Source organism: Mustela nivalis (genome assembly GCF_964662115.1).
Source record: "Mustela nivalis genome assembly, chromosome: 6".
Taxonomy (NCBI): Eukaryota; Metazoa; Chordata; class Mammalia; order Carnivora; family Mustelidae; genus Mustela; species Mustela nivalis.
In genome coordinates, this window is record NC_139025.1 from 30,183,343 (window position 1) to 30,208,959 (window position 25,617).

The 25,617-nt window shown below is 38.8% G+C and overlaps 1 protein-coding gene across 4 annotated transcripts in view; it reads right to left on the reverse strand.

Moving 5' to 3' along the window:
- Positions 1 to 3,569: 3,569 nt before the first annotated feature.
- CATSPERB (cation channel sperm associated auxiliary subunit beta) overlaps positions 3,570 to 25,617 on the reverse strand; it is a 123,979-nt gene continuing 101,931 nt past the window's right edge. For 2 of the 4 annotated variants that reach the window (XM_082733949.1, XM_082733948.1), the window contains 8 exons: positions 20,664 to 20,803; positions 18,570 to 18,767; positions 17,701 to 17,811; positions 13,458 to 13,568; positions 11,933 to 12,068; positions 9,752 to 9,852; positions 8,985 to 9,059; positions 3,570 to 4,030 (listed from right to left, as the gene is read on the reverse strand). In XM_082733949.1, the coding sequence (XP_082590075.1) occupies positions 3,827 to 4,030; positions 8,985 to 9,059; positions 9,752 to 9,852; positions 11,933 to 12,068; positions 13,458 to 13,568; positions 17,701 to 17,811; positions 18,570 to 18,767; positions 20,664 to 20,803 (1,076 nt within the window). In that variant the 3' untranslated portion in view covers positions 3,570 to 3,826. Of the gene's footprint in view, positions 4,031 to 8,984; positions 9,060 to 9,751; positions 9,853 to 11,932; positions 12,069 to 13,457; positions 13,569 to 17,700; positions 17,812 to 18,569; positions 18,768 to 20,663; positions 20,804 to 25,617 lie in introns of those variants that run through there. The other 2 variants (XR_014312572.1, XM_082733950.1) reach the window with 2 other exon arrangements.

Here is a 25,617-nt window from a genome sequence, read left to right on the forward strand (position 1 = left end):
TACTTGGCTTAAATGTGGCAGCATCAATCAGCTTTTGCATTTTTAGGGGCCCTGTGCTGCCACAAAAGAGGTCCAGCTACCCCGGTAGAGAAGCCACACGGAGAGGCCATACGGACAGGTCTCTTGAAAAGGAGAGGCCTCAAGACTCCATGAAGAGAGAAAGAAGTTCAGACATCAGGAGCCCAGCTGGTGGCTTTGCATGAAGGAAGACCAGCAGAGTGACCCAACTAGATCCACCCCAGATCACACCATCCTGAGCAAATTAAGTAGTTACTGTTTTAGTCCCTAAACTGTGGAGTTGGTTACGCAGTAACAGAAAACAGAAGCAATCAAGTAAGAGAAGGATCTTAAAACTTGTTATTTAGAACAAAATTCTTGTTGGGCTCGGCCATGTGATTTGACCTGGCTAATGGAATGTGAGCAGACTTGCTGTAGGTAGTGCAGATGATTTGGCTGGGTCTCTTGTGTCTGGTCTTGTGCTGTGAGAAGAGCTGGCTGGGTGACCCTTGCTCTTTGGCCCGTGTTCCAGAACCATAGACATCCAGGGAAGACCTCCTTAGAGGCGAACCACCACAGCCAGTCCACTGATCGGTGAGCAAGAAATACAGGTTTGCTGTGATAAGCCTGAGAGCTGAGATGTGAGAGTTGCTTGTACTCTAAAATCTGACTACTAGGTTCGGCCAACTAAATACTATCTAAAGTCTTCCTTCAGGGAAAAAGTTACAGCTTCCTGTTGGGCCTCCCTTGCAGGCTGGATCTCAAAATCCCTGCTGTACCCCCACTCTTGGATTCTGACTCAAAATAAACAGAAAGTTCTTAAACAGAAAAGGGTGACACCACAGAATTGTAGCACTCATGTTATTGTCAAAATTCTGGGGAAATTTTTAACAGGCCAGGAGTTTTGAGATGTTTGATCAAAGACTGAAGAACAGAATGCTGATTATTCTCCATTTGTCATCACAGTGATGCTGTATTCAGCAGTATTCAGTATGCTAGCTGCGGTTGCTGGCTGGGGTTCTAAGGGGTTGGAGTAGCCAAAGAAAATCTGGCCCACCATGTATACCACATCAGGTGACATGAAAGGCCATGTAGCACCTGACCAATGGAGAGGAATTCAGACTGATGACACCTGAAAGTCTCTTTCTTTTTTTCTTTTTTTGTCATTTGGAGTGGATTGATGAAGGAAGAATTTGAATCTTTCAAGGCATGCTCCCTGACCTTGCCTGTTCATAGACAATGCTTCTACAGCCCTTTCTAGGTGCTAAGTTCTGTTCTAAGCACTTTGTGTATTAAGTCCCTTAATTCCCAAGCAATCCAATGAAATAAGTCACATTATTACGGACAGAGAAACAGACACAGAGAATCATTTTCCCAAGACGACACAGCTAGAAAGTGGCATTCCAACTCAGGTGTTCCTACCTTGGAGCCCAAGCCCTTACATGCCACGCTGAATAGTAGGATTAGATGGGGTGGATAGTGCTGTAGTTAGAGCTGGACCCCCAGAATGGATGGAAATGGAAAGTGCTAAGGACAACCGTGCCCAGCGTGGTCCTTACAATGACAGCAGAGTAGGCATGGTAATCACAGTAAGGGGCAATCGATGAAAGCCCTGGAACATGGCATATTGTTCTAGTTCAAGGTCAGTCCTTCCCCTGGCAGGACAGCAAGATACCTTTACTATTCTGCCACCTCTGGCTCTATGCCCCAGTCTGGTGGGAAGCAAGTTCACCACCTCACTATGCTACAGAATAGTATATCTCATGGACCTGAAAAGCATATAGAAGCAACTTCTTAAGATACATTGACATGATACATGTGTGGTGGAATAGAAAATCAAACTCAACAAGAATATACCTTAGCAAAGTCTGGGCTAATTCAGGATTCTGGAGCCTGTGAGGGTCTCCTAATCCAGAGTAAAGGACCGGTGAGAGCACCCTGCTTTCTCTACCACATAGAAGAACAAACAGAACCCGGGAGGTCATTTGGGAAATGTGAGGTAGCACCTACCACATACCATTTAAAATATTCCATTCTGTTGCATTTTGGTTCTAAAAGTGGGCAGCTTTGAGTGGCATCCAGTCCAATATAGGCTATAGTACAAATCTGGTTACTCCCTTCTCATGAACCAGCAGAGCCATGAACACATTTAAGTCGTTTGTATCAATCTCTGTGAAGAGTGTGAGATTTTATCCTACTTGTAAACTTACAAGGTAGTTCTGGGTGCTGGGTGAAGACACCCAGCCTGCCCATTTGCTCCAAATGTCTTGTAGGCTTCTGTGGTATTCTTCCATCTCTGCCCCTTTATGCACCAACACAAGGAGTGGGGCAATACTTGCTCCCCCCCACAAATGAGAATAGTAAAGCCCTGGTGAATTTATTTAGAATTTTCCAATCAGAAAATCTAGAAAGAATTCATTCGCATTTCCACAAATGTTGAGGTTTTGTGTTATATCAACATTTTATTTTAATTACGCATGGGGAAACACATGATCTTTTCAGTGCATATGGACTCTAAATGTTTTAATCCCTCAGAAGTAAATTTGCCCCTGACTCTATCCTCAACTTCACAAAAAGAAGTGAAACAATGGGTTGATGTTCTGAGCTTCACTGCATTATTGTTACTCTGTGACCCAGAAATAGGTGGTGCTGTGTTAAGGAGAATGTCTACTGAATGTTCATGCACAATGGCCCCTTGGACACTGGCAATTTCCCTGGCTGTCTGGGATATATGTCTTGTGCCATAATCCCCAGTACACAGGGTTGTATCCTATAGCTACAGCAGAGTCACTTGGGAAGCAAGGGGTGGACAATGAATGGTTCTGTTTAAGATTTCCCTTAATAAAATCCTGCTGAGATTTTTGCTTACTGTGCCCTGACCTGAGGGCTCTGACAATCAGGTGGTCTCTCTAGCCAGAGTCATAGTGCTTCTACCAGTGACCATGATAATGACTCCCCTGAAGTGGAAACCAAGTCCTCTCTGTAGTTTGTTTTTTTTTTTTTTTTTTTTTTTTTTTTGGTTCCTGGTGTAGGAGGAAACAGGCTCTTCTGGACTAGATGCTTACCTTCTCCTGACGTTGTCACAGCACTGTGCCTCCGCCCCTCCTGAGCTTTCCCAAGAGAGAGTCGCTCTGGTCTTGGAAAGTATTGCCATCTTCTGACTATTTGGGAATGGTGGAGAGAATGACTATTTGGGAATGGCTTGGAGAGAACACACAGAAGTACATCTTTGGGAATTCCACACACTTGTGCATAGGTTTGTAAACAAATACCTTGCCCAGTGTTCTTCCAACACCCCCATAATGGGGGGGGTGTCACATTTCCCTCTTTTTAGGTACTACTATCTGGTTTTGAAGTTGAGCTTCAAGAAACCCAGATGGCTTTCTCTTTCATTCCCATGAAGCTTTGCTAGTGCACCTGCAGCTGGGCCTTCTCCCCATGTGCCTTTCCCTGGTGTGACTGCATTTTGCTCATGCTCCTTCTCCAACAGAGCAAGGCTCGGGTGTCCTGATCCCACAGAATGGACTCCAGTCAATAAAAGCTAAAAACTACAGAAACAAATTCTACACAGAGATGTTTATCATTTTATAGTTTTGTAAAAACCTCAAGAAAAATCTTCCATGTAAGCGTTAACAGAAGAAATTTTCCACATATTAAAAATAGGAAAATAGGATGGAAAATGTATTGACAAATAGCAATTTGAGTTATAAATGGTGATCCTGTTTGCCTTGTTTTTATATTCACTTTTAAATATTGTTCCAGGAATTGTCCTGTCAAACCAGCACATTAAGAGAAGATTGTGATTATCATTGGTTCACTATTCAGATTTTCACCTATGAGCCATCTGATTGATGCTCAAATTTGACAAGTTCACTTTGTTCCTTGCCATAAATTTTTGGCATATATCACTTGGGTGGATGTTATGTATCTGGAACATAAATGCTGTAAAAATTAGTCCCCCCAGCACCACAGCCGCTGCAACAGCTATCAGTGTGTGTCCTGGAAATGGCAATGGAACTTCGTCAACATAAATCTGCAACAGAAAAAGCACAGTCTTTCAGCTTCCTGGATCTAGTCATTTGAGACACTGATTTTTTTTTTTTTTTTGAGACACTGAATTTTATAGGATCTCTGTAACAGTGGAGATATTGTTAATCAAATTAGCAAACTTCTGCTCAGATACACACAGACATTCAGCATCCACAAAACCTAGAACCCATCTCTGGACAATCTGGCAAGTACACATTTGCACACAATACAGAATATAAATTCTATTGCCCTAGGTCTTTAACCCCAGGGGTCTGCAGGATACTTACACTGCAGGAGAATGCTCTGTATTCAATTATGAGGAAGGGACAGAGTTCTGTGGGAAAACAGGAAATGCCTGCCAACTGCCCAGGGTGACCGGGGAATGCACTTCCCGAGCTGGGTCTTGAAGAGTAAGTGGGTTCCCAGAAGACAAGGAGAAGAACAGGCATTCCAGGGAGAGGGAATAAGCAAGTCCTCTTTTAAGCTGTCATCTTTTTAGAAAATCCCCTATGTACTAGCATAGGGAAACTTCCGTAGATTCAAAATTCTTCCTATACCTGAATGGATAACTAATAAAAACAAGTGCCTAGAAGAGAGACAGGATTGTGGACAGAGGGGCATGGAGGTATCTTTTTCTCAGAGACTAGAGGCAAGGGAGGGTGCCATTTCCATTAACTCTACAAGTGGTGGGTATATAGGAAGTAAGATGGTTCGAGACCAGTGACTTAGGTTTTCTCTGTGAAGTAGGAAGCTACATTACATTTTTGAAGTAGAAGAAAGTAGAGATGAGTGGAAATAGGGCAGTGGCAAATGTGGAGAAATGCTAAGGATCGTTAAACTGCTTTAAGATATAGCTCAAGTTAATAATTAATTAATTGATTAATTAAATTAAATTAAAAAAAAAAAGATAGAGCTCAAGTTAAAGGTACCACCATCCTCCCAGCAACCAGAGGAGGTATGCTTTTTCTGAGGACCAGCCCTTGTATGCCATCGATTCTTTCATAATTTCTCTGAGATACATTCTTTCCATTCCATTTTTAATACTGCTACCATGAGCTTTATTACCTCGCTTTGCATAAACAAGCCACTCAGCCCCCTCTCTGTGCTGTCAATCGATGTTGACATAATAACAGTGCAAGATTCATCTTTGTAAGACACCTGTCTGTCTATAAAACACTTTTTTTAAAAAAAGTGAGGCTGCTTTATTTGCAATGAAAAGAATTTTGACCATATGGAACTGGTGCCAGAAGTGGGATGTTATAAGTAGCAGAGCTGAAAGGGTGATTCGGGCCAAATGGTGTGGAAAGTGGAGAAAAACTGTTTTTTCCCAGCTGGGCAGATGAGTACCCACACAGTAATGGATCAGCTTGCTTAGCCATCTCCTGGTGTACGGCACGGCCAATGGTGTGTGCCGAGCGGTACTGGAATTATTGGGAATTTGATAGAAAACATTAGATATTGAATGTGATATTCAGGATGGTACTTGTGGTCTTCAGGGTGGTACTACATATAAACAAAAATCTTCCTTTTAAGCCAGACTATCAGAAGAGCTTGGATAATTAGCTTTGTTAAGAAACATCTAATCCATTTGCAACCACTGAGAGACAAATGTATGCTACCTGTAATCGCAAAAGTGAAATTTCTTTTCTGTGCTGAAGTTGGAACGAGCCAGAGGAAACAGCTCATTGTAATCATGTCTATTTGGGTTTTGTTTCCATCTTTCTGTTTAGCTTCCTTAGCATTAGATATCTCTCCTCTTAGTCCCCACAGTCCTCATGGCTGACAGCAGTTCCTGGGTCTATAAGCTGTTTTTTTCATTATCATCAAGAAATCCATGTCCTGGCATTTGGAGCAAAACTCCTGTAATTCACTCTGACTGGGCTGTTGTAGATCATGTCTCCATCCCTGAACACCTTTTTTCAAAAATGTTTAATAGCTTCTTCTTGCTGACAGGAACATTCTAAAGTTAATGACCTCTAAGTTCTCCTACAGTTTGACCCTAACCAGCCTACTTTATTGTACAGAACCTTCCATCCCAGCCAAATGCATACTTTGAAGCCACTTAAGAGATAAGCTTTATGCTTTCTCTTAACTGTGTCGTTTCTGCTGCTGTTCTCCCAACCCAGAATGCCTTCCTTACCCATTTTTTTTTTACATAAAATAAAATTTTAGTCACCATACCAGACATTAGAAACATCTCATTTGTTCAGTTAAGCCGTCCATTACTTTTTAAGAGTAGAAACCTGTATCACCTCTGAATTCCGTATTCACCAGCTAAACTACCACCTCTAAAATTTTTGAAAACAGTTTTTCCTCACATGTTTCCCTTCCAATCTTCTTTGACTATCCAAATATTCCACACCATGTCTAAAAAAGTTAAACCCCAGAATCAAAGAAGAGTGTCTTCTAGACACAATGTCACTTTACTGCCAAAATACTTCATTTCGTGTATCTTAAACACAGAGAATTCACTTAAATAGCCACAGTATAATTACCAATATCAAGGCATTAACACTGAGACAATGCTGTTCTCTAATCTACAGACATTATTCAAATTTTGTCAATTACCCAATAATGTCCTTTAAGGTGCACAAAAGTCCCCATTGTTTCAGGCTACTTTCAAAAGCAGGTGCAGCAGTCCCAAGAAACTTACACCCTTTTTCTACTCTTTCCTAATGATTCTCTTCCTTTGTTCACTGTACAATCACTTCCCATCTTTCTTTTATTCATTTTAGTGGTTCCTCCTTCATTCCTGAAGATTTGTGTCCTTCTGTTAACACTTCTTTTCAGCCTTGAAGAACTTCTTTATGTATTTTTTTAAAAAAGAGAAATTCTGCCAACAGTGAATTATCTTAGGTTTCCTTCATCTAAGAATGCTTTCATTTTTCCTTCATTCCTGAAGGATAATTTCACTGGATACAGAATTCTGGATCGGCAGTCCTTCCTCCCCACTAACCCCTGTTCGTGGTATATTAAAGATGTCAGGCCACTTTCTTCTAGCTTCCATGGTTTCTGAGGAAAAATCAGCAGTCATCCAAATTCTTGTTTACTTACATGGCTTTGTTGTTGTTGTTTTGGCTGCTTTCAAGATTTTTTTCTTTATCTTTTATTGTTAATAGTTTGATTATGGTATGTTTAGGCAGAATCTCTATATCTTCCTCTGGATTCACTAAGCTTCTTAAATATGTAAATTTGTGTCTTCACCAAATTTGGGACATTTTCAGCCTTTACTTCCTCTTCTTCTCCTCCTTCTCCTTCCTTTCTCTTCCCCCTCCCCTCCCCTTTTACACTCCTCCTCTCCCCTTACCTCGGACTCCTCCCGCACCTCCCTCCTATGGTACCTCCCCCTTCTCCCTCTTCTCCTCCTCTTCTTCCAACTCCTTCCTTTTTCTGCATCACTCCCTTTTTCTTGTCCTTCATGGACTCTGGGGACATAAATGGCAGACTTTTGATACTGTCACATTGATCCCTGAGGCCATTCTTTTTTAAAAGTCTTTTTTTCTTCAGAGTGTTTTGCTTTCAAATTCACTAATTTTTTTTCCTCTGCATATTTCTTCCACTAGCAAGTCTATCCAGTGATTTTTAAATTTTAAATATTGTATTTTCCAGTTCTAAATTCTCCATTTGGTTCTTTTTTATAGCTTCCATTTCTCTGTTGAGAATTCTTCCCTTTCCCTCTTCAGTCATTTCAAAAGTGTTTACTTTGACCTCACAGAACCTGGTTATCATGGCTGGTTTAAAACATCCGTCTGTCTGATCAGTTCATTTGCCATCAGTTGCTTATGGTCTTTTCTTTTGAGGATTGATTATAGTTTCTTAGTTATTGGCATATTGAGTAATTTTGGATTTTATCCTGGACATTTAAGATGTTTCTGTTGTGAGACTCTGAGTCCTATTAAGAATTCTCTGGAAAACTTTGGGGTTTTTGTTTGTTTTAGCAGCTGGCCACACTGGTTGAGTTCGGATCAAATTACGCTTTACTCTCTGTGGTGGCTCCAGTGTCAGTTCAGTTTCAAAACTTTGGCTGTGCTCTTGTGTCTTTTTGGTTCCTGTGTTACTCAGGGTGTTATTCCAGAACTGAAGTGGTATTTATATTACAGGTTTATTTTGAAGTCTTTGCTATGCTTTTTTTTTCCTTTTGTTTATTTTTTGAAAGACTATTTTCACCAGTTTTGTTTTATTTTGTTTTTTAAGTTTTTATTTAAATTCCAGTTAGTTAACTGGAACACATTTACAGCAGCATGGATCCATTACTGGGGCTGGCCTTAGGGCAGGGTCAGGATAGAGAAAGGAGAGGGGTGGGGAAATAGGGAGGAGGGGGAGAGGGAAAGAGGAAGGAAAGGAGGAAGGGGAGAGAGAGAGATTTTATTTTTGATAATGTGGTACCAGTATTTGATAATGAGTGAGTGAGTCATTAATCAATTTAATCAAATCCACATTCCTTCTCACCCCATCTCCCCCACAGGTAGCAAATGTCATTATATGAAGAAGCATAATTGAATTATTGCACATCATGTGGTAATTCGGGGAGATTGATTTTGGTTTCCAAATCTCGGATCTTGATAGCTTTTAGCAATGAATTCAATGAACAATGAAGATAGTCAGGAAGACTGTAATGGAAACTAAAATGCTATAGACATATGTTTCTTTGGGGACATGGCATGAGAGGAGAGGTGGTAAAAGTCTGAAAACGGAGTTAAAAATGGAAGATGGAGAGAGAACATAAACAAATACAGGCACTTTCTAAATTTTTCCCACTGTTGATGGGTCCTGCTACGGGTCACACACACTACCTTCATCATTACTGACAATGTCACCCCTGTTCTCCAGCATCCCCTGTCTCCAGGCCTTGTCCATCACCCAAATTACACCATTTTCCTCTTTCGTGTCTCTTGCAGACACTTGTCATGTGACTTCCCCAGCCATCACCCCACCAGTACCTTATGCATTTACTGTACCTGAAATTCTTCAACTAAGTTACAAAAAGTGACTCCTGGAACTACGGACACTCTGAAGTGAAAAAGCTCAGAGCCCTGTGGAAAAAACACACCTGCTCAGTAGCAACACAGACACGAATGTTTCTTTACGCTAAAATACACAGTAGAGCCACTCTCCCTATAGGTGTTGCATAGAAAAATCCAATTTCCTTCCTAAGGCCCTTGGGCATCTACTTCGTGTATCAAAATAAAAATGGAGGAAGAAGGACAATAGCTGAAATTTCTTTTTAGAATGAAGAAACATAAACATAAAACCTAACATGGCCTGGACAAATAATTTGGGCTAATCTTCGTATTCATGGTTTTGATACGTCCACTTGTTTTTACTGACTTTTGCAACAACTACCTGGATTATATCAGCTTCATGTGTTCTTACAGACAGCTGGAACTGGAAGACATACCTGTGTATGTCCAGATGAAGGATACCAAACCCGTTTTAGTCCCTAAATTTTGAAAATACCCTTTCTGCTCCACCTTAAAAATAATCATTAGTTTTGCCTACCAACTCCAAAAATAGTTAAGTTAATGTTAAATTCAACTTTCAGATACCTTTAGAAATAATAATATCAAGAGAAAGAGAGGAAAAATAAATACCCTCCATATATTTTAAAGATACAGTTTCTACCATTGATGGACACTTAGACTTTAAAACTTAAGCCAATCTTAGTGTAGACATGTATGTTTTATTTCAACTCAAAACAGGAAAAACAAAAGTGCTGTCAACTCACCTTTATACTTAAGTTGAGGCCTAAAGGATTATAAACTGGAGCATTAAGACGGTGTTCTAAGTAATTTTTCAACTTCTTTACATTTGCTGGTACACTGTGTTCTACAAGTACATGAAGTGTATTTTAAGCACATTTATGTTATTTTCACATTTTGCCTAAAATGTGCGATGTAATCAAGGTATAATAAAGGATTTCACTCTGCAACATGGCTAAGTTGTCCCAGACGTTTGGTTTGCTTTGACTATATAGAAAATATATTTAGGAAATATTAGGCCTTACAGCTAACATTTCATCTCCTCAGGGACGTTTGTCAAGAAGGACAAGACCTGTGGGGCACATGGGTGCCTCAGTCAGTGAAGTGTGTGACTCTTGATTTCAGCTCAGGTCATGACCTCAGGGTTGTGAGATCTAACCCCACACTGGGCTCCGAGCTGGGCCTGGAACCTGCTGAAGATTCTCTCTCTCCCTCTACCCCTTACCCGCTGCTGCTTGTGGACTCATTCAGGCTGACCTTTCCTTCCAGCTGCATGCTCTTGACCATTCCTAACCTGCACATACTTTGTATCTTTGGCAAAGAGATAATTCAACCTTAGACGTTGCTAAATAATTTTCAATAAGGTAACAGAAAACTTTCATAATAGGATCACTTAAATCTTTTCTAAAAGAGCAATCGGGTATTCTTGCCTTTCTTACAATTCTTTCTAAGACCAGATATATAATGTGGGGATTAACAATTGCAGTGATATAATGGTACAGGAGATCTACAGGGATTAACAATTGCAGTGGTAAAACGGTACAGGAGATCTACAGGAGAAAAAGCTCTGATAGTAGCATTTGCCAATTTTTGTGGATTTAATAGTCTTGCCATGGCTAATTGCAAGCTACTAATGGCTTAACAATCGGTACATGAAATGTTTGAATATTTGACAGTCAGTGCTCAAAAGCTTGTAACATTAGGCTCCAGCACACCACAGAAAATTGGGATGTTAGTTAAAACAAAATATTTAGTAGTTTTCTTTGCTAGATTTTCATTTCAACAATGCATATAGTGAACAGAGTAAAACTCACTGAATACCCAGTGTCTGGATACTTGGTAACATATTAATGGCTGATCAAAATTTCATTTAATTGTATCTATGTATTTATCTATGTACTGATTGAACAATTTCATCAAAGTGTTTACATACATAAAATGTACAGGAAAGAGTTGAATATTCAAGGTAAAATTGAATTGTGGTAAATTGCATTTTTCTTTTTAAAAAATTTTTATTGATTGATTGATTGATTAATCATTCTTATTTTTATTTTTTTTTTAGTAGGCTACATGTCCAGCATGGAGCCAGACTAGGGCTTGAGTTCACGACCCAAGATCAAAACCTAAGCTGAGATCAAGAGTCAGATGTTTAACCAACTGAGCCAACCAGGGGCCCCAAAGATTTTACTTTTAAGTAAGCTCTACTCCCACTGTGGGGTTCAAACTTATAACCTCAAAATCAAGTTACATGCTCTACTCACTGAGCCAGCCAGGTGCCCCTCATTTTTCTTATTTAAAAAAAAATTCTGCATCTTTTAAATTATTTTACCATAGAATTTTGAAGAAACTTGGCTTGTAAAATTAGGAGGTAGATTCTCTCTCTCTCTCTCTCTCTCTCTCTTTTTCAAGTTTTATTTATTTAAGTAATCTCTATACCCAAGGTAAAACTTGAATTCATGACCCTGAGATCATATGCTCTTTGGACTGAGCCAGCCTGGTGCCCCTAGAAGACAGGTTCTATAGGCTATCTGGCCATACATTTTAGAACTTCCTCTGTAGCATTGCAAAAGCAGTCTAAAGAGACAACTAGACCAACATGTAGCACAAATTCTATCATTTTTGCTACTCATCTACAAAATGGCTTTCAAATGTTTTATGGTTCAAATTGTTCAAAAATGCTTTCATGCTGTGAAATTGAGGGCACGGAAAGTAATAATGAAATACATGGGAGACAAGAGGAGGAGAGTGAACAGCAATGTGCCGGTCGATTCAAATTCTTCTCCAAAGAAGGGTGCCTGGGTGGTTCAGTCATTTAGGTGTCCAACTCTTGGCTGCTTCTTGCATAAACAGGTTTTATAAGCCACTTACCTGGGTAATAACAACATTAATTTTAAGACAAAATAACCATACAAGAAAGCAAACCCTACTTAGTTTCCAGTTTTCTCTGCTATTCACTTCAGTCACAGTAACCAGATATGGAGTTTCCACCGGGATATGTCCATCCTCACTGTACATTTCCAAAGAAATTGGATATTGTGTAACTGGAAACTTAAAACGAGGAACCTAAAATTCAAATACCAAGAAAGAATGTCAAAACTCAAGACTAATTTCATTTCCTCATAAAGAGTGAATAGGCACATTTCTCTAAGAGTTTGGCCATTCTAAATGACATGTGCCTCTTAGGGTTCCCGCCTCCTCAGCACATGAAAAACAATCTGTCTTACAGGAGAGTGAGCATGAGCTCCCAAAGTAATACACAAACATTGTGTTAACAAAATTTGTAACTTCCTTTTGGCCCTTTCAGGAATTTGCTGAGACGGTATTCAAACTTTGTTGGATAACTGGTATCTCACAGGGCAGCGCATGAATTGGATCTTGCCCGCCTCCCTCCCACCTCTCTCCTGGCCAGCCATGATCTCTCAGCCACACTCCTGAAGCTTGGGCTCTGGGGTCAGAGATCAAATGCAGCTTTCCCACATATTAATGATGCGATCTTCGACAAACTACCTGGCCTGTCTGTGCCTCAAAATTAATGAGACAAATCATGGAAAATGCTTAGCGCAGTGTTTAGTAGATAGTAAATGCCCAAGAAATATTATTGTAATTCAGTGAGGGGAGAATTATAGGGGTATATGTAACAAACTTCATAATTCACTGCTAATGTTGTGTTCAATATGGTATTAAATGGTTTTATCTTTACATAAAGGATAAATATATAGATAGATCTACATATGGAAAGATATACCTATAGATATATACATATCTCTTTCTATAGATATATAGACTGAGAGAGAGAGAGAGTCTATATAGAGAGACTCTATAGTCTATATATATAGACTATATATATATAGAGAGAGAGAGTCTATGATGCTATGATATAGTCTTACAAGGCCTTGAAAAAGACCTACTTGAAAGCTATATTAAGTGCATTTAACTTAGCTAATGCAAACACCAATATCCATCTGATACACCTTTAAATGCTTTGAAACTAGCAGAATAAAATATATGACACAGAAACCATTCTCTTAACCAACAGACTATACTGTCTTCTATTTTGTCACTACTCCCAAACCGAGCTCCTTGGTTAAAGGACTTCGACTTCTATATTCCCAGTACTGATACACATTAGATACTCAATAATTTTTGAAGGAATCTGTATCCATTGTAATCTACTGTAGTGTATGACAGGCTACAAATTGTTTAGGGTGTCTTTATAAGAATGCTGCGAAATGGGCAGCGTGGTGCGCATATTACTCTGTTTTGCAAAGGTGGTTCATTACCTTGTTTAGGGACATTTAAATCCAGATCTTCCTAGTCTGTCTTGTTTAGTTCTATGTCATAATAAGACATTACTTCCACATCTTAACTTTCATATTGAATCAAAATGCACACTTCAGAATCTTGTATTAATATGAAAATACTTTGTCTTCAGGCAATTAAAAATGACCTTACCTTTTCTCTGCAATCTGAGAAAGCAACAGCATGTGAAAACTTCTGATCATTTGTGCAATTACACTCCTCCCGAGTAGACATGTTAGCGCACTGTTTGAATTTACCAGATCTCTGCAAAGAGAATACAGGTTGACTTGCTTTTTGTGCGGCAGGATTTCTGCAGATTAAGTAAATGTTCGCTAGATATTTGTCTCCCGAATGAAAAAAATCCCTGAGAAGGTAAGAGGGGGAAAATTCCTTTGGAAATGGACTAAAAGTATGGTATTTCTGAATTTTGTTTCCTTGATTGGTAATTTGAACTCAAGTATCAGCTGCTTGCCAGGTTGATGTTTAACATGTATTAAACCTTCAAAGTCTGTGTTATTCTGAAGGCAGCACATCAGGACCATAAGACTTCCTGTTCTGGATCCCTCCCATCACAGGCATGAAGACAGAGACCTAGAAGCAGCAGATGTGTTGTGATGGGGCTGTGAACTTGACGAAACCCTCTCCAAGTCTACCGTTTCATTCTTGCCCTTCTTTGTGGCATTCACTAGTTCACTAATAATTTAAAATCTCCATTTTAACTGTCCATTTGTCATTCATTTTTTTATTTGATCACTCTTGCTAGAGATTGGCTTTTTTTTTTTTTAAATATTTTATTTATTTATTTGTCAGAGAGAGAGCGAGCACAGGCAGAGTGGCAGGCAGAGTCAGAGGGAGAGGCAGGGTCCCTGCGGGGCAAGGAGCCCGATGTGGGACTCGATCCCAGGACGCTGGGATCATGGCCTGAGCCGAAGGCAGCTGCTTAACCAACTGAGCCACCCAGGTGTCCCTAGAGATTGGATTTTGATTTTGATAATCAGCTCTATTTGTTTTAAATGTTATTCTTCCTTTTACTTTTTTTTTTAAAGGATTACCATCCTGCCCCCCAGCTTCTTTTTCTCTTCCTTTTATTGAGAAAAAATGTACCATTTAAACCATTTTTGAATGTACAATTTGGTGAGTTTTTGTACATTTGCAATGTTGTTCAATCATCACAGCTGTCTAATTCCAGAACACTGTTATTGCCCCAAACAGAAACCCTGTACATATTAATAGTTACTCCCGCTTGGCTCAGTTGGTGGAATATGCGACTCTTGACCTCAGGGTTGTGAGTTCAAGCCCCATGTTAGATGTAGAGATTACTTAAGAATAAAATCTTAAAAGAATAGTTACTCTTCATTTCCCCTCCCCCCAGCCCATCTAATCATTCTATTTTCTATCTCTATGAATTTTCCTATTCCAGACATCTTATGTAAGTGGAAATATACAATATGGCCTTTTGTGTCTGTTTTCTTTTGTTCAAATATTGTTTTTGAGGTTCACCCATGCTGTGGAATATGGCAATACTTCATTCCTCTTTATGACTGAATAATATTCCATTGTGGGGATATTGCCTATTTTGTTTATGCATTCATCAGTTAATAGATATTTGGTTGTTTCCCCTCTTTGGCTATTACCAATAATGCTGGTATAAATTTTCTGTTTGAACATACATTTTCAATTTGCGGGGGGGGGGGAGATGTATAGCCAGGAGTAAAATTGCTGGGCCACAGAATAATTCTGTATGTTTAACTTCTGAAGACCTGCCGAAATGTTTGCCACAACAGCTGCCCATATCATATCCTCCTCAGCAATGGATGAGAGTTCCAATTTTTCCACATTTTCACCAACATTTGTCATTTTCCATTAAAAAGATTATTACAGGCATCCAAATGGGCGAGGTGTGATATCTCATTGTGATTTTGATTTACATTTACATAAGGACTAACTAATCAAACATTGTTCATGGGTTTCTTGGCCATCTGTGTATCTTTTTTGGAGGACTCCCTACTCAGAGACTTCATCTATGTCTGACTGGGTGGTTTGTCTCCTGGTTGTGGAATTGTAAGAGATCTTGAGAGAATCTGGATACCAGATCCTTAACAGATAAATGAACTGCAAATATTGTTTCCCATTCAGTGAGTATCTTTTAACTTTCTCGATAGTGTCCTTTTACCCACACACGAAAGTTTTTAATTTTGATGGAGTTAAAATTTATTTATTTCTCTGTTGTTGCTTGCAATTTAGGGCCATAGTTAACAAATCATCACCTTACCAAAGAGACAAAGGTATACACTTATACGACCATAAAAGAGTTTTGTGTTTTAGCCCTTACATTTAGGTTTTCAATCCATCTTAGGTTAATTTTTGCATCTGGTGTAAGATAGGTGATCAAATTCATCCTATTCAATGTAGGTATTCATTCAGTTGTCGTAGCACCATTTGTTGAAAAACCTACTCTCTCTCCTTCGAGTGGTCTTGGCTCAAGTGTCAAAACTCAGTTGACCACAGATGTATGGGTTTATTTCTGGATTCTCAATTCTATTCCATGGATATGTATGTCTATCCTTTATCACACTGTGCCATTATCACACTGGTTTGATTACCATGGCTTTATAGTAAATTTTGAAAATGGGAAGTGGGGGTTCTCCCACACTTTGTTTTCGTTTTTCAAGATGGTTTTGGCTGTTCAGAGTCTCTTGAAATTCCTTATGAATTTTAAAATCAGCTTTTGCATTCATGCAAAAAAGACATTTGGAATTTCAATAGGGAATGCATTTCATCTGTAAGTCAGTTTGGGGAGTATGGCCCCTGTAAGAATATTAAGTCTTCCAGTCATGAACATGGGATCTTTCTCACACTTAGTTCCCCTTTAACTTCTTCAGCTATGTTTTGCAGCTTTCACTGTCCAATTTCTGTATTTGCCATACTCTTGTGGCTGGCACTGTGCTAGGTATGAAAGATACAGTAGAGAGTAAAATAGATTTCAAAACAACAACCACCACCTTGACTTAATATAATTTACCTTTTTCATGAAACACAATAAATAAAGCAAATGAGTAAAATCTGGAAAATTGTAATAAGTGCACTGAAGAAAAATAAAGGAGAGAAGGGGGACAGGGAGTGGGTACCACTGGGTGTGCAGCTTCCAATTTTAATTAGCGTGGTCAAGGCAGGCCTCACAATGATTGTGACATTTAAGCTAAGACCTGAAGACAGTGACAGAATGCGCCATGAGCTATCTGGCAGAGGAGCATGCCAGATGAATACCTTTGGCTGCAGAGGCCCTGAGCTTGAAATACGTCTGGCATATTTGAAGAACTGCATGGAGGCCAGTGTGGCTAGAGCAATTAACCTCGGGAGAAATCAGGTCAGATGGAATGCCAAGGCCAAGTCATGAAGGACCTGATAGACCACCATGAGAATTTGGCTTTTGTTCTGAATTACATGGAATGACAAGAGTTTAGAGCAAAAGAAACAAGCATTTTATGTCTTTGCATATGTATGTGTGCAGATACACAATGCATATGCACATGGAAGGGGTGTGAATGTCTGTTTGTGTATGTCTACAGGCAGGCAGCTGTGTTCTTCTGGAGAGAGATTCCACAGGTATCTGTGAGGTTTCCTCAAGAAACTACCCCATCACGTACTCTTCCTCTCAACCTCATGGTTTCTATTCTTTCTATCTTGTTCACTCCACATTCCAGAGAGACAGAGGGCTGCTGGGTTTGGTTGTTTTCTAGGCAGAACCTTGGTAGGAGCTTAAATGTGCCCTGTTGGATCAAATAGTCTTCTTTCCTTTAGGACACCATTTGTTTCACTGGGCTAGACATGTGCGATGGGTCTGGGGGCTCCCTTCATCTGAGAAAAGATACTCTTACCCCACTAATCCCCTTTGAAATCCAAAGAGAAACCAGGGAGAGGTCAGGAGAAGCATTCTGTTTATTGAGTTCTTAGCTCCAAAACCACATCCAGAAATAGCAGACAGCTAATGGGGCACCTAGCTGGTTTAGTTGGTTAGGCCTCTGACTTTGGGTCAGGTCATGATCTCAGGGTCCTGAGATTGAGCTCCACATCAGGGTCCCTGCTCTGTGAGAGTCTGCTTCTCCCTTTCCCTCTCCTCCTGCCCCTTCCCCAATCATGCTCTCTTTGTGTCTCTCTTAAATAAATAAATAAATAAATAAATAAAATCTTTAAAAAAAAAAGAGCAGGGGGGCTAAAAGAGGAGAAGGAGGAACAGGGTAGTACAAGTAGTAATCAATGCTGACATATCGGTAGATGTAACATTGTTTTGAATGAACCTTCTCATTGAATCCCTGCAGCTAGGTCCATCTGTCATTTCACAGAATGATTTCTTGAATTCAAATAAGTACAGTCTGTACATTCAAAAATTATTTACCTTTGACATAGGAAATAGATTTCTTGGTATCGGTTTGCTGGGATCTGCATGGTAAAAATTGTCTGTGAGTGGTATGGCAATTCCCATGTTCGATGGGGGCCTGTAGTTTATCTGTAAGTGAGTAAGCAAAGAAAACAAGTAATTCTTAATTATTTACTAAGTCTTTAACTTAAAAATCTTGATTTTCAGAAAAAGCATTCAAAGCAAATATTTCATTTTTAGTTCCAGGCAGTGGGGTAAATTTCTATTCTTCCTGTACTCCCTATACCTTATTTTTCGGGGCTTTCAACAACCTTAGCCCATGGCAATATAATTGTTTGGAACTTTTAAATAAGTGAAAATTTTTTTAGTATGTAAAATAGCGACCAAAAGGAAGTGCAAGAGAGTTTCAACACCTCATAAAAAGTCTTAGTGATATATTTAGTAAATAAATCTTCAAGTTTGGTCAGTTGGGTTCATCAGCAAAGAATAATAATACATGTTTTTTATAAAGTGTCACAGACTCTGACAAGGCAGAGATTAAAATGGCAACTACACCAAAATGGAACCAGTAAGATGGAACCAGGACAAGTCAACATAATGGCAGATAACTGTGTATATAGCACAAAAGCCCCAAGATTACGTCCCCATAATACAGCATAAAATAATTTTTAAAATGGTGAGACTGAGTTACCAGAAAAAGTCATTATTTCAGGACGTGTTGGCCTTTTAGAAATAATTGTCACATCCTCAAGATGACAGGAAGATTGACCAATAGCTGGAATGTTTTGTGCATGTCAGGAAAGAAATGCTAAGACGGGATGGCCAGCCAATCACACAAAAGTAACATATCACAGGTACCCTTAAAACAATCCACTTAGGTTTCTTACCGGCAAAGTTTTGATCATGTTGAAACCTTGACTGTCTTTATGAACACCACTAATCCAGTCTTCCAGTGGGATAAGTTTACTAGGGATGTGATGCATAGATTTGAGATAACTACAGCTGTTTTTCATCACTGGCACGACTGTGGTGACTAAACACTCAGTGGATGCCCCCCAGACAACTAACGCCAATGACGTTGAACCCTGAGGACATCCAAAGAAATGAAGGTTATTCAAAGGAGCTGTTAAATCACTGCTTCAATTTCCTTGCTGGTTATGGGTGTAGTGATCTGAAGGGGCACCTGCCCTCCAGTGTTTATAGCGGCCATGTCCACAATAGTCAAATGATGGAAAGAACTTAGATGTCCATCAACAGGTGAATGGATAAAGAAGACATGGCATATACATACAATGGAATAGTACTCAGCCATCAGAAAGGAACTGGAGGGTATTATACTGAGTGAAAGAAGTCAGTCTGAGAAAGGCAATTATCATGTAGTTTCACTCATATGTGGAATATAAGAAACAGCACAGAGAAAGGGGATTAACCCCCACATCAGGATCTGCACTCAGTGGGGAGTCTGCTTGTCCCTCTCTGTCTCCCTCTGCCCCTCCCCTCACTCATGCTCTCTTGGTGTCTCTCTCAAAACAAATAAATAAAAAAATTTTAAATGTAGAAATACTAATAACTGTGATGATGTTGTAGACTCTGGTACCTCTATCCCCATACTCTGTAGTCATTAAAAATGATATATATGTTTTTCTAATGTTTTACCAAAACACATTGAACCATCATCTATGCAGGATTCTACTATTAAAGGAAATGTGGTTGGAGGTAGGAGAGGCACAAATTAAGTAAGAGACAAGGAAGCAAACATCAGAATCTCAAATGTTGGACATTCTATAACACAGCTGATCTTATTTCTACAATTCAATGGCAAGTGAAGAAAACGGTACCTAAGACACTTGAGAAAAAATAATCACATACCATGTGAGTCTTGTTTGGCTCCTAATTCAAAGCAAACAACTATAAAAATATTTTTGAGAAAATTGGGTAAATTTGATTATGGACTAGGTTTTGTTGGATACCAAAAACAAACAAACAAACAAACAAAACAAAAAAAAACCAACAACGTTTTAGGAACAACAGTGGCATGATAATGGTTATATGAGAGATAATGTACATGTTTTTTAGAGATATAAACTGAATCCCATTAAGAGTGAAATGACATGATGTTTGCTTTCACTCTAAAATAACTCAAAACAAATGCCAAAAGGTGGGAGGAGGAGGGGGATAAAACAAGAGTAGCAAAGTCTTGACTCATTTGAGTATTAAGTATGGAAATTCCACTTTGGTCTATAGCTGAAAGTCTTCATGAGAAAGACAATTTGGGGATATGTATAAAAAATACTCAGTGAATCAAAAGGATTAAATCATATAGTTAAGTGAAAGGGGTAAATGTTTTATTGGCATTTACAATGCTTTCCCAGTTTTAGGGAAAAAAGGAAAATACTGTTAGTTCATAGTGATTGAGATTTTCCATGTGCCAGACATTTAGATGTCTTACTTGAATGATCACGGTGAATTCTCATACACCACCCTGTAAAGAAGGTATTATCATTTTCATCTTCATTTTGTAGATAAGGAAACTTAGCCATAGTAAAGCAGCCTTCCCAAGTTCACAGACAGCTCCAGAATTAAGATCTATACCAGGCAGTCTTGTCCAAACCTCGGTCATTGAGCCTCTGTTCCATAATGCTAAGATTTTATTTATTTTCAGAGAGAGACAGAGAGTGAGAGCATGAGAGTACAAGCAGGGGGTGTGGCAGGCAGAGGGAGAATCAGGCTCCCCGCTGAGCAGGGAGCCACCAGGCTGGATCCCAGGATCCCGGGATCATGACAGGAGCTGAAGGCAGAAGCTTAACTTAACAGGTGTTCCCTGTAATGCTATACAGCCTTTTTTGTAATTCCCCAAATGTTAGAAGTGCTTAATCATTCTTGAGAGGTAGGATTATGTGCAATTTCCTCTTCTTTCTCTTAGCTTATATGCTAAGTTTTCCATAATTAATAGACATTTTTGTAATGAAAGAAAATCTTACTTGACGCAAAGCTTTGCTAGCTGCAGAAATTTTCATTATGTAATTCTCACTATCATCAAAAGAGCCTTCACTTTTAACTTCCAGCAGATTTGCATTTCCAACAATGACGTTCAGTGGTGGTACGTTGAGTGTTCGAACACCTATGGACACAAAGCTAAAGGTTAAAATTAAATCATTGTATGTCAGTTATACTAAAAAAAAAAAGTCTGGGAACTAAAAAAGAAAAAAAATCATGGAAATTTTAAACAATTTCATAATGACCAGCTAATCAGGATTCTAGAACATGTACAGAATCTATTATAAAGGTTTCATAATGGCTACAGCTATAATTAGGAATTCATAGAAAGTTAAGCTTGATGGTTCTTAGAAAAATTTAACTTTACAAATATTTTCTCCCAGAAATATTGCTCACCTCCATTTCTCATTCTTCAGCCAAGGTCTCAAATGCATGGAAAGGTCACTTGGACAGTACCGATCACACTGAGCTGCATGGCTCAGTGAAGAAACTGTATGGTGACTAACACAATAAAAATAACTAAAAAAGAAACAAACTGAAAGATGCCTGCTCAGTTTCAAGAGCTATCAGCCCACTGTGGTCAAGACAAAAGGAGACCTATCAGCAGGCCAGTTTCTACCTGCAGGCCATCTGCCTGCTATCGCTCCATACTGAGAAATTTACTAGACTAAGATATTTGACAGACTGTGTAGTCTATCTGCCATCTTTACTAATCAGCAAACCAGGACTGAGAGGTAGGAAATGATTTGCCTGGAGACTCATGGACAGCAGTTTCCTTTAAACCAGAGTGAGTTGGCTAGTGCTTCCAAAACTGTTGCTGGGTATTTCTATTAAAATGCAGATTCTGATCTACCAGGACCTGCGGAGGGGGCCGAGGTTACCCACCCTCCACCTCAGCTGTACTGAGGTATGACTGATGAAGAAAACTATATATATACACATATAGATATAGTTTATATATATACATATATATGTATATATATACACATATATGAATGAAGAGAGAGTATAACGTGATGATTTCATATATATATGTCTATATATACACACACTGTGAAATGGTCATAATTTAATTAACATTCACAAACTCACAGTTACTTTGTGTGTGCAGTGAGAACATATAAGATCTACTCTATGAGCAAATTTCAAGTATACAATACAGTATTATTATATTATTATTACTATTACTATTTTGAGAGAACATGGGGAGAGAGGGAAAAAGAGAGGGAGAGAATCTTAAGCAACCTCCACACCCAGCACAGAGCCCAAAGAGGGTCTCAATCTCACGACCCTCCTTCTCAGGACCCTGAGATCATGACCTGAGTCAAAATCGAGAGTCAGAAGCTTAACCAACTGAGCCACTCAGGTGTCTCTGATTCAGTATTATTAACGATGGGCCCCATGGCCTATGTTACATTCCCAGAACTTACTCATTTTACAACAAGAAGCTTGTATTCCACTGATCAACATCTGTCCATTTTTTCTACTGCCTAACCCCTGGCAACTAGCATTTATCCTATCCTCTAGTTCTGTGAGTTAGACTTTTTAAAAATTCGATTCCACACCTGAGTGAGATGATACCGTACTTTGTGGCTCATTTGACTTTCCATATCCTCCAGGTTCATCCATGTTGCTGCAAATGGCAGAATTTTCTTCTTTTTTATGGCTTAATAATAATCCGTGTCCTCTCTCTCTCTCTCTCTCTCTCTCTCACACACACACACACACACACACACACACACACACATTTTCTTTATCCATTCATCCATCAACCAACACTTAGGTTGTTTCTGTACCTTGGCTATTATAACCTGCAATGAACATCAGAGTGCAGATATCTCTTTGAGGTCCTGACTTTGTCTCCTTCAGATATATACCCAGACGTGGGATTGCTGGAACATTGGGTACTTCTACTTCAAATTTTTTGAGGAACTGCCATTCTTTCCATGGTGGCTGCTCCAGTTTCCATTTCCACCAACGGTGCATGAGGGTTCCCTTTTTGTCCATATCCTCACCAATGCTTCTCATCTCTTGTCTTTCTGACACTTGCCATTCTAACTGGTTTAAGGTGATATCTCACTGTGGTTTTGATTTGCGTTTTCCTAATAATTTGTGATGTTGAACACTTTTCCCTGTATCTGTTGGCCATTCACAGGTCTTTTTTTTTTTTTAATATTTTATTTATTTATTTGACAGACAGAGTTCACAAGTAGGCAGAGATGCAGGCAGAGAAAGCAAGGAGGAAGCAGGCTCCCTGCTGAGCAAAGAGCCCGATGTGGGGCTTGATCCCAGGATCTTGGGATCATGACCTGAACCGAAGGCAGAGTCTTTAACCCACTGAGCCACCCAGGCACCCCTCATATGTCTTCTCTGAAAGACATCTACTCAGGTTCTTTGCCCATTTTTTAATTGCATTATTTGTGGGGTTTGTTTTTTTGCTATTGAGTTGTATGCGTTTCTTATACATTTCAGATATTAACTGCTTACCAGAATAAGGTTTACAAATATTTTCTCCCACTCCATAGGCTGTCTTTTCATTTTGCTGATGGTTTCCTTTGTTGTGCAGAGCTTTTTAGTTTGATGTAGTCCCACTTATTTACTTCTGTTTTTGTTGCCTTTGATTTTTGTGTCATATCCAGAAAAGTCAGTGTCAAGATCAAAGTCAATGATCTTCTCCCGTATGTTTTCTTCTAGGAGTTTTAAGGTTTTAGATCTTAAATTTAAGTCTTTAATCCATTTAAGTAATTAATTTGTTTCATTAATTAATTTCATTAATTAGTAAGATAAGGGTTCAGTTTTATTCTCTTGGGTGTGATTAACCAGTTTTCCCAATACCATTAATTGAAGTGACTATTTTTTTCCACTGCATGTTCTTGGCTCCCTTGTTAAAGATTAATTAACTTACTTCTGGGCTGCCTATTTTATTTTGGTCCATTGGGCTATGTGTCTGCCTTTTATGCCAGCATCATATGTTTTGATTAAGATAATGTAATATACAGACACCTGGATGGCTCATTGGGTTAAAGCTTCTGCTTTCAGCTCGGGTCATGATCCCAGGGTCCTGGGATCGAGAACCGCATCAGGCTCTCTGCTCAGCAGGGAGTCTGCTTCCCTCTCTCTCTACCTGCCTCTCTACCTACTTGTGAACTCTATCTGTGTCAAATTTAAAAAAAAGAAAGAAAGGAAGAAAGGAAGAAAGAAAGAAAGAAAGAAAGAAAGAAAGAAAGAAGTAAAATTGCCTCTGTTTGTAGGTAACAGGACCTTACATAGAGATAAGTAATGCCCCAGAATCCAGAACACAAATCAGTTGTGTTTCTAAATACTAACAACAGCCTATCCAAAAGAGAAATTAAGAAAACAATCTCATTTACAATAGCACTAAAAAGAATAAAATACATAGGAATAAATTTAACCAATGAGGTAAAAGACCTGTACACTGAAAACTATGAGATAACAGTGAAAGAAACTGAAGAAGACACAAATAAATGGAAAGACAGCCCATGTTCATAAATTACAAGAATATTCTTAAAATGTCCATACCTACAGACTCAATGCAATCCATATCAAAATTCCAATAGGGTTTTTCACAAAAATAGAAAAACACCCCTAAGATTTGCATGGAATTACAAAAGATTCTGCATTTCTAACAAGCAGCTAGGTGCTGCTGATGTGATTGGTCTAGCCACCCACATTTTGAGTAGCATGCACTAGGCTTTTCTTCACTTCTGATTACTATTTGCTTCCATCAAACTGAATGAGTAAAACTGTACCATTCAACAATGGATTTGATATGTTTTAAAGCTGAAATATTTAGAACACTGTGGGCCTTGCACTGGAATATGAAGAGATAAAATAGGAACAGAGTTTTAAAAATCCAGAATGGTCAAGATGATAGGTAAATTGTTTACTGTATTCTGAAGCCAGTTAAGAAAGGTCACACTATTCAAGAACTGTGGTTGGAACAACTCACTAATCACCTATAATATATCCTATAATATATCAAAGTGAAATCAATGTAAATTAAAGACTTAGATGGAAAGTTAAATTAAATTAAAACTATAGAATTACTTGAAGGAAATATGGACAATTAGTCATATAATCAATGAGAAAAGATTTTAAGAGTTTCAAGAGGAAGGTTTTTTTTTTTTTTAACAATATTTAAGTGCCACAGTATTGATTGAAACACAAAAAGATGTCCTCCAATTTTTTTGGGGGGGGTAATTTTCATTTGTATAAATGCGTTTGGTTTTGTTTTTCAAATGAGCCTTTTAAAAAATTGTGTTTTGTTCTTTCATTATGATTCATATATCGTCTTTTATCTCTCCGAGAGTTTTACATATAGTGTCTTTCGGATTTTTCTATTATCTTAAGTCCTTGGAGATTAAAGATCAAGTTCTTGGGGTGCCTGGATGGCTCAGTCAGGTAAGCAGCCATCTCTTGATCTCAGATCTTGATTTCAGGGTCATGAGTTCAAGTCCTACTTTGGGTTCCATGCTGGGTGTGGAGTCTACTTTATAAGTAAGTAAGTAAGTAAATAAATAAATAAATAAAATAAAAATAAAAATCAAGTTCTCTTTTCTTCCGTTAGGTCATTTGGTTACATGGTTTTAAAATGTTTTCCTCAATTCATGTTTGATGGAGATCTATTTTTCCATGGAAGTCTATGTTCCCTGGACTATGGAAATATTCCTATAAAAAGTTTTATGCTTGCTTAAGCTGGAGCCCATGCATTAAAATTACTTCTCAGCTTGGGATTTCTACAATTAGTGTGTTGCCTCTAGGCGTTACACAGTCCTGGAGTTTGCAGTTTTTACAGGAGATCCTTTTTTCCCACTTTGGGTCTCATGGAGATGGTAGTTCCCTGAGCACCCTCTTTGGGTTGGAAGATCAAGTTTTCATAATCCCCTTTTCATAATTTAAGCTCCCAGCTTTACTTAC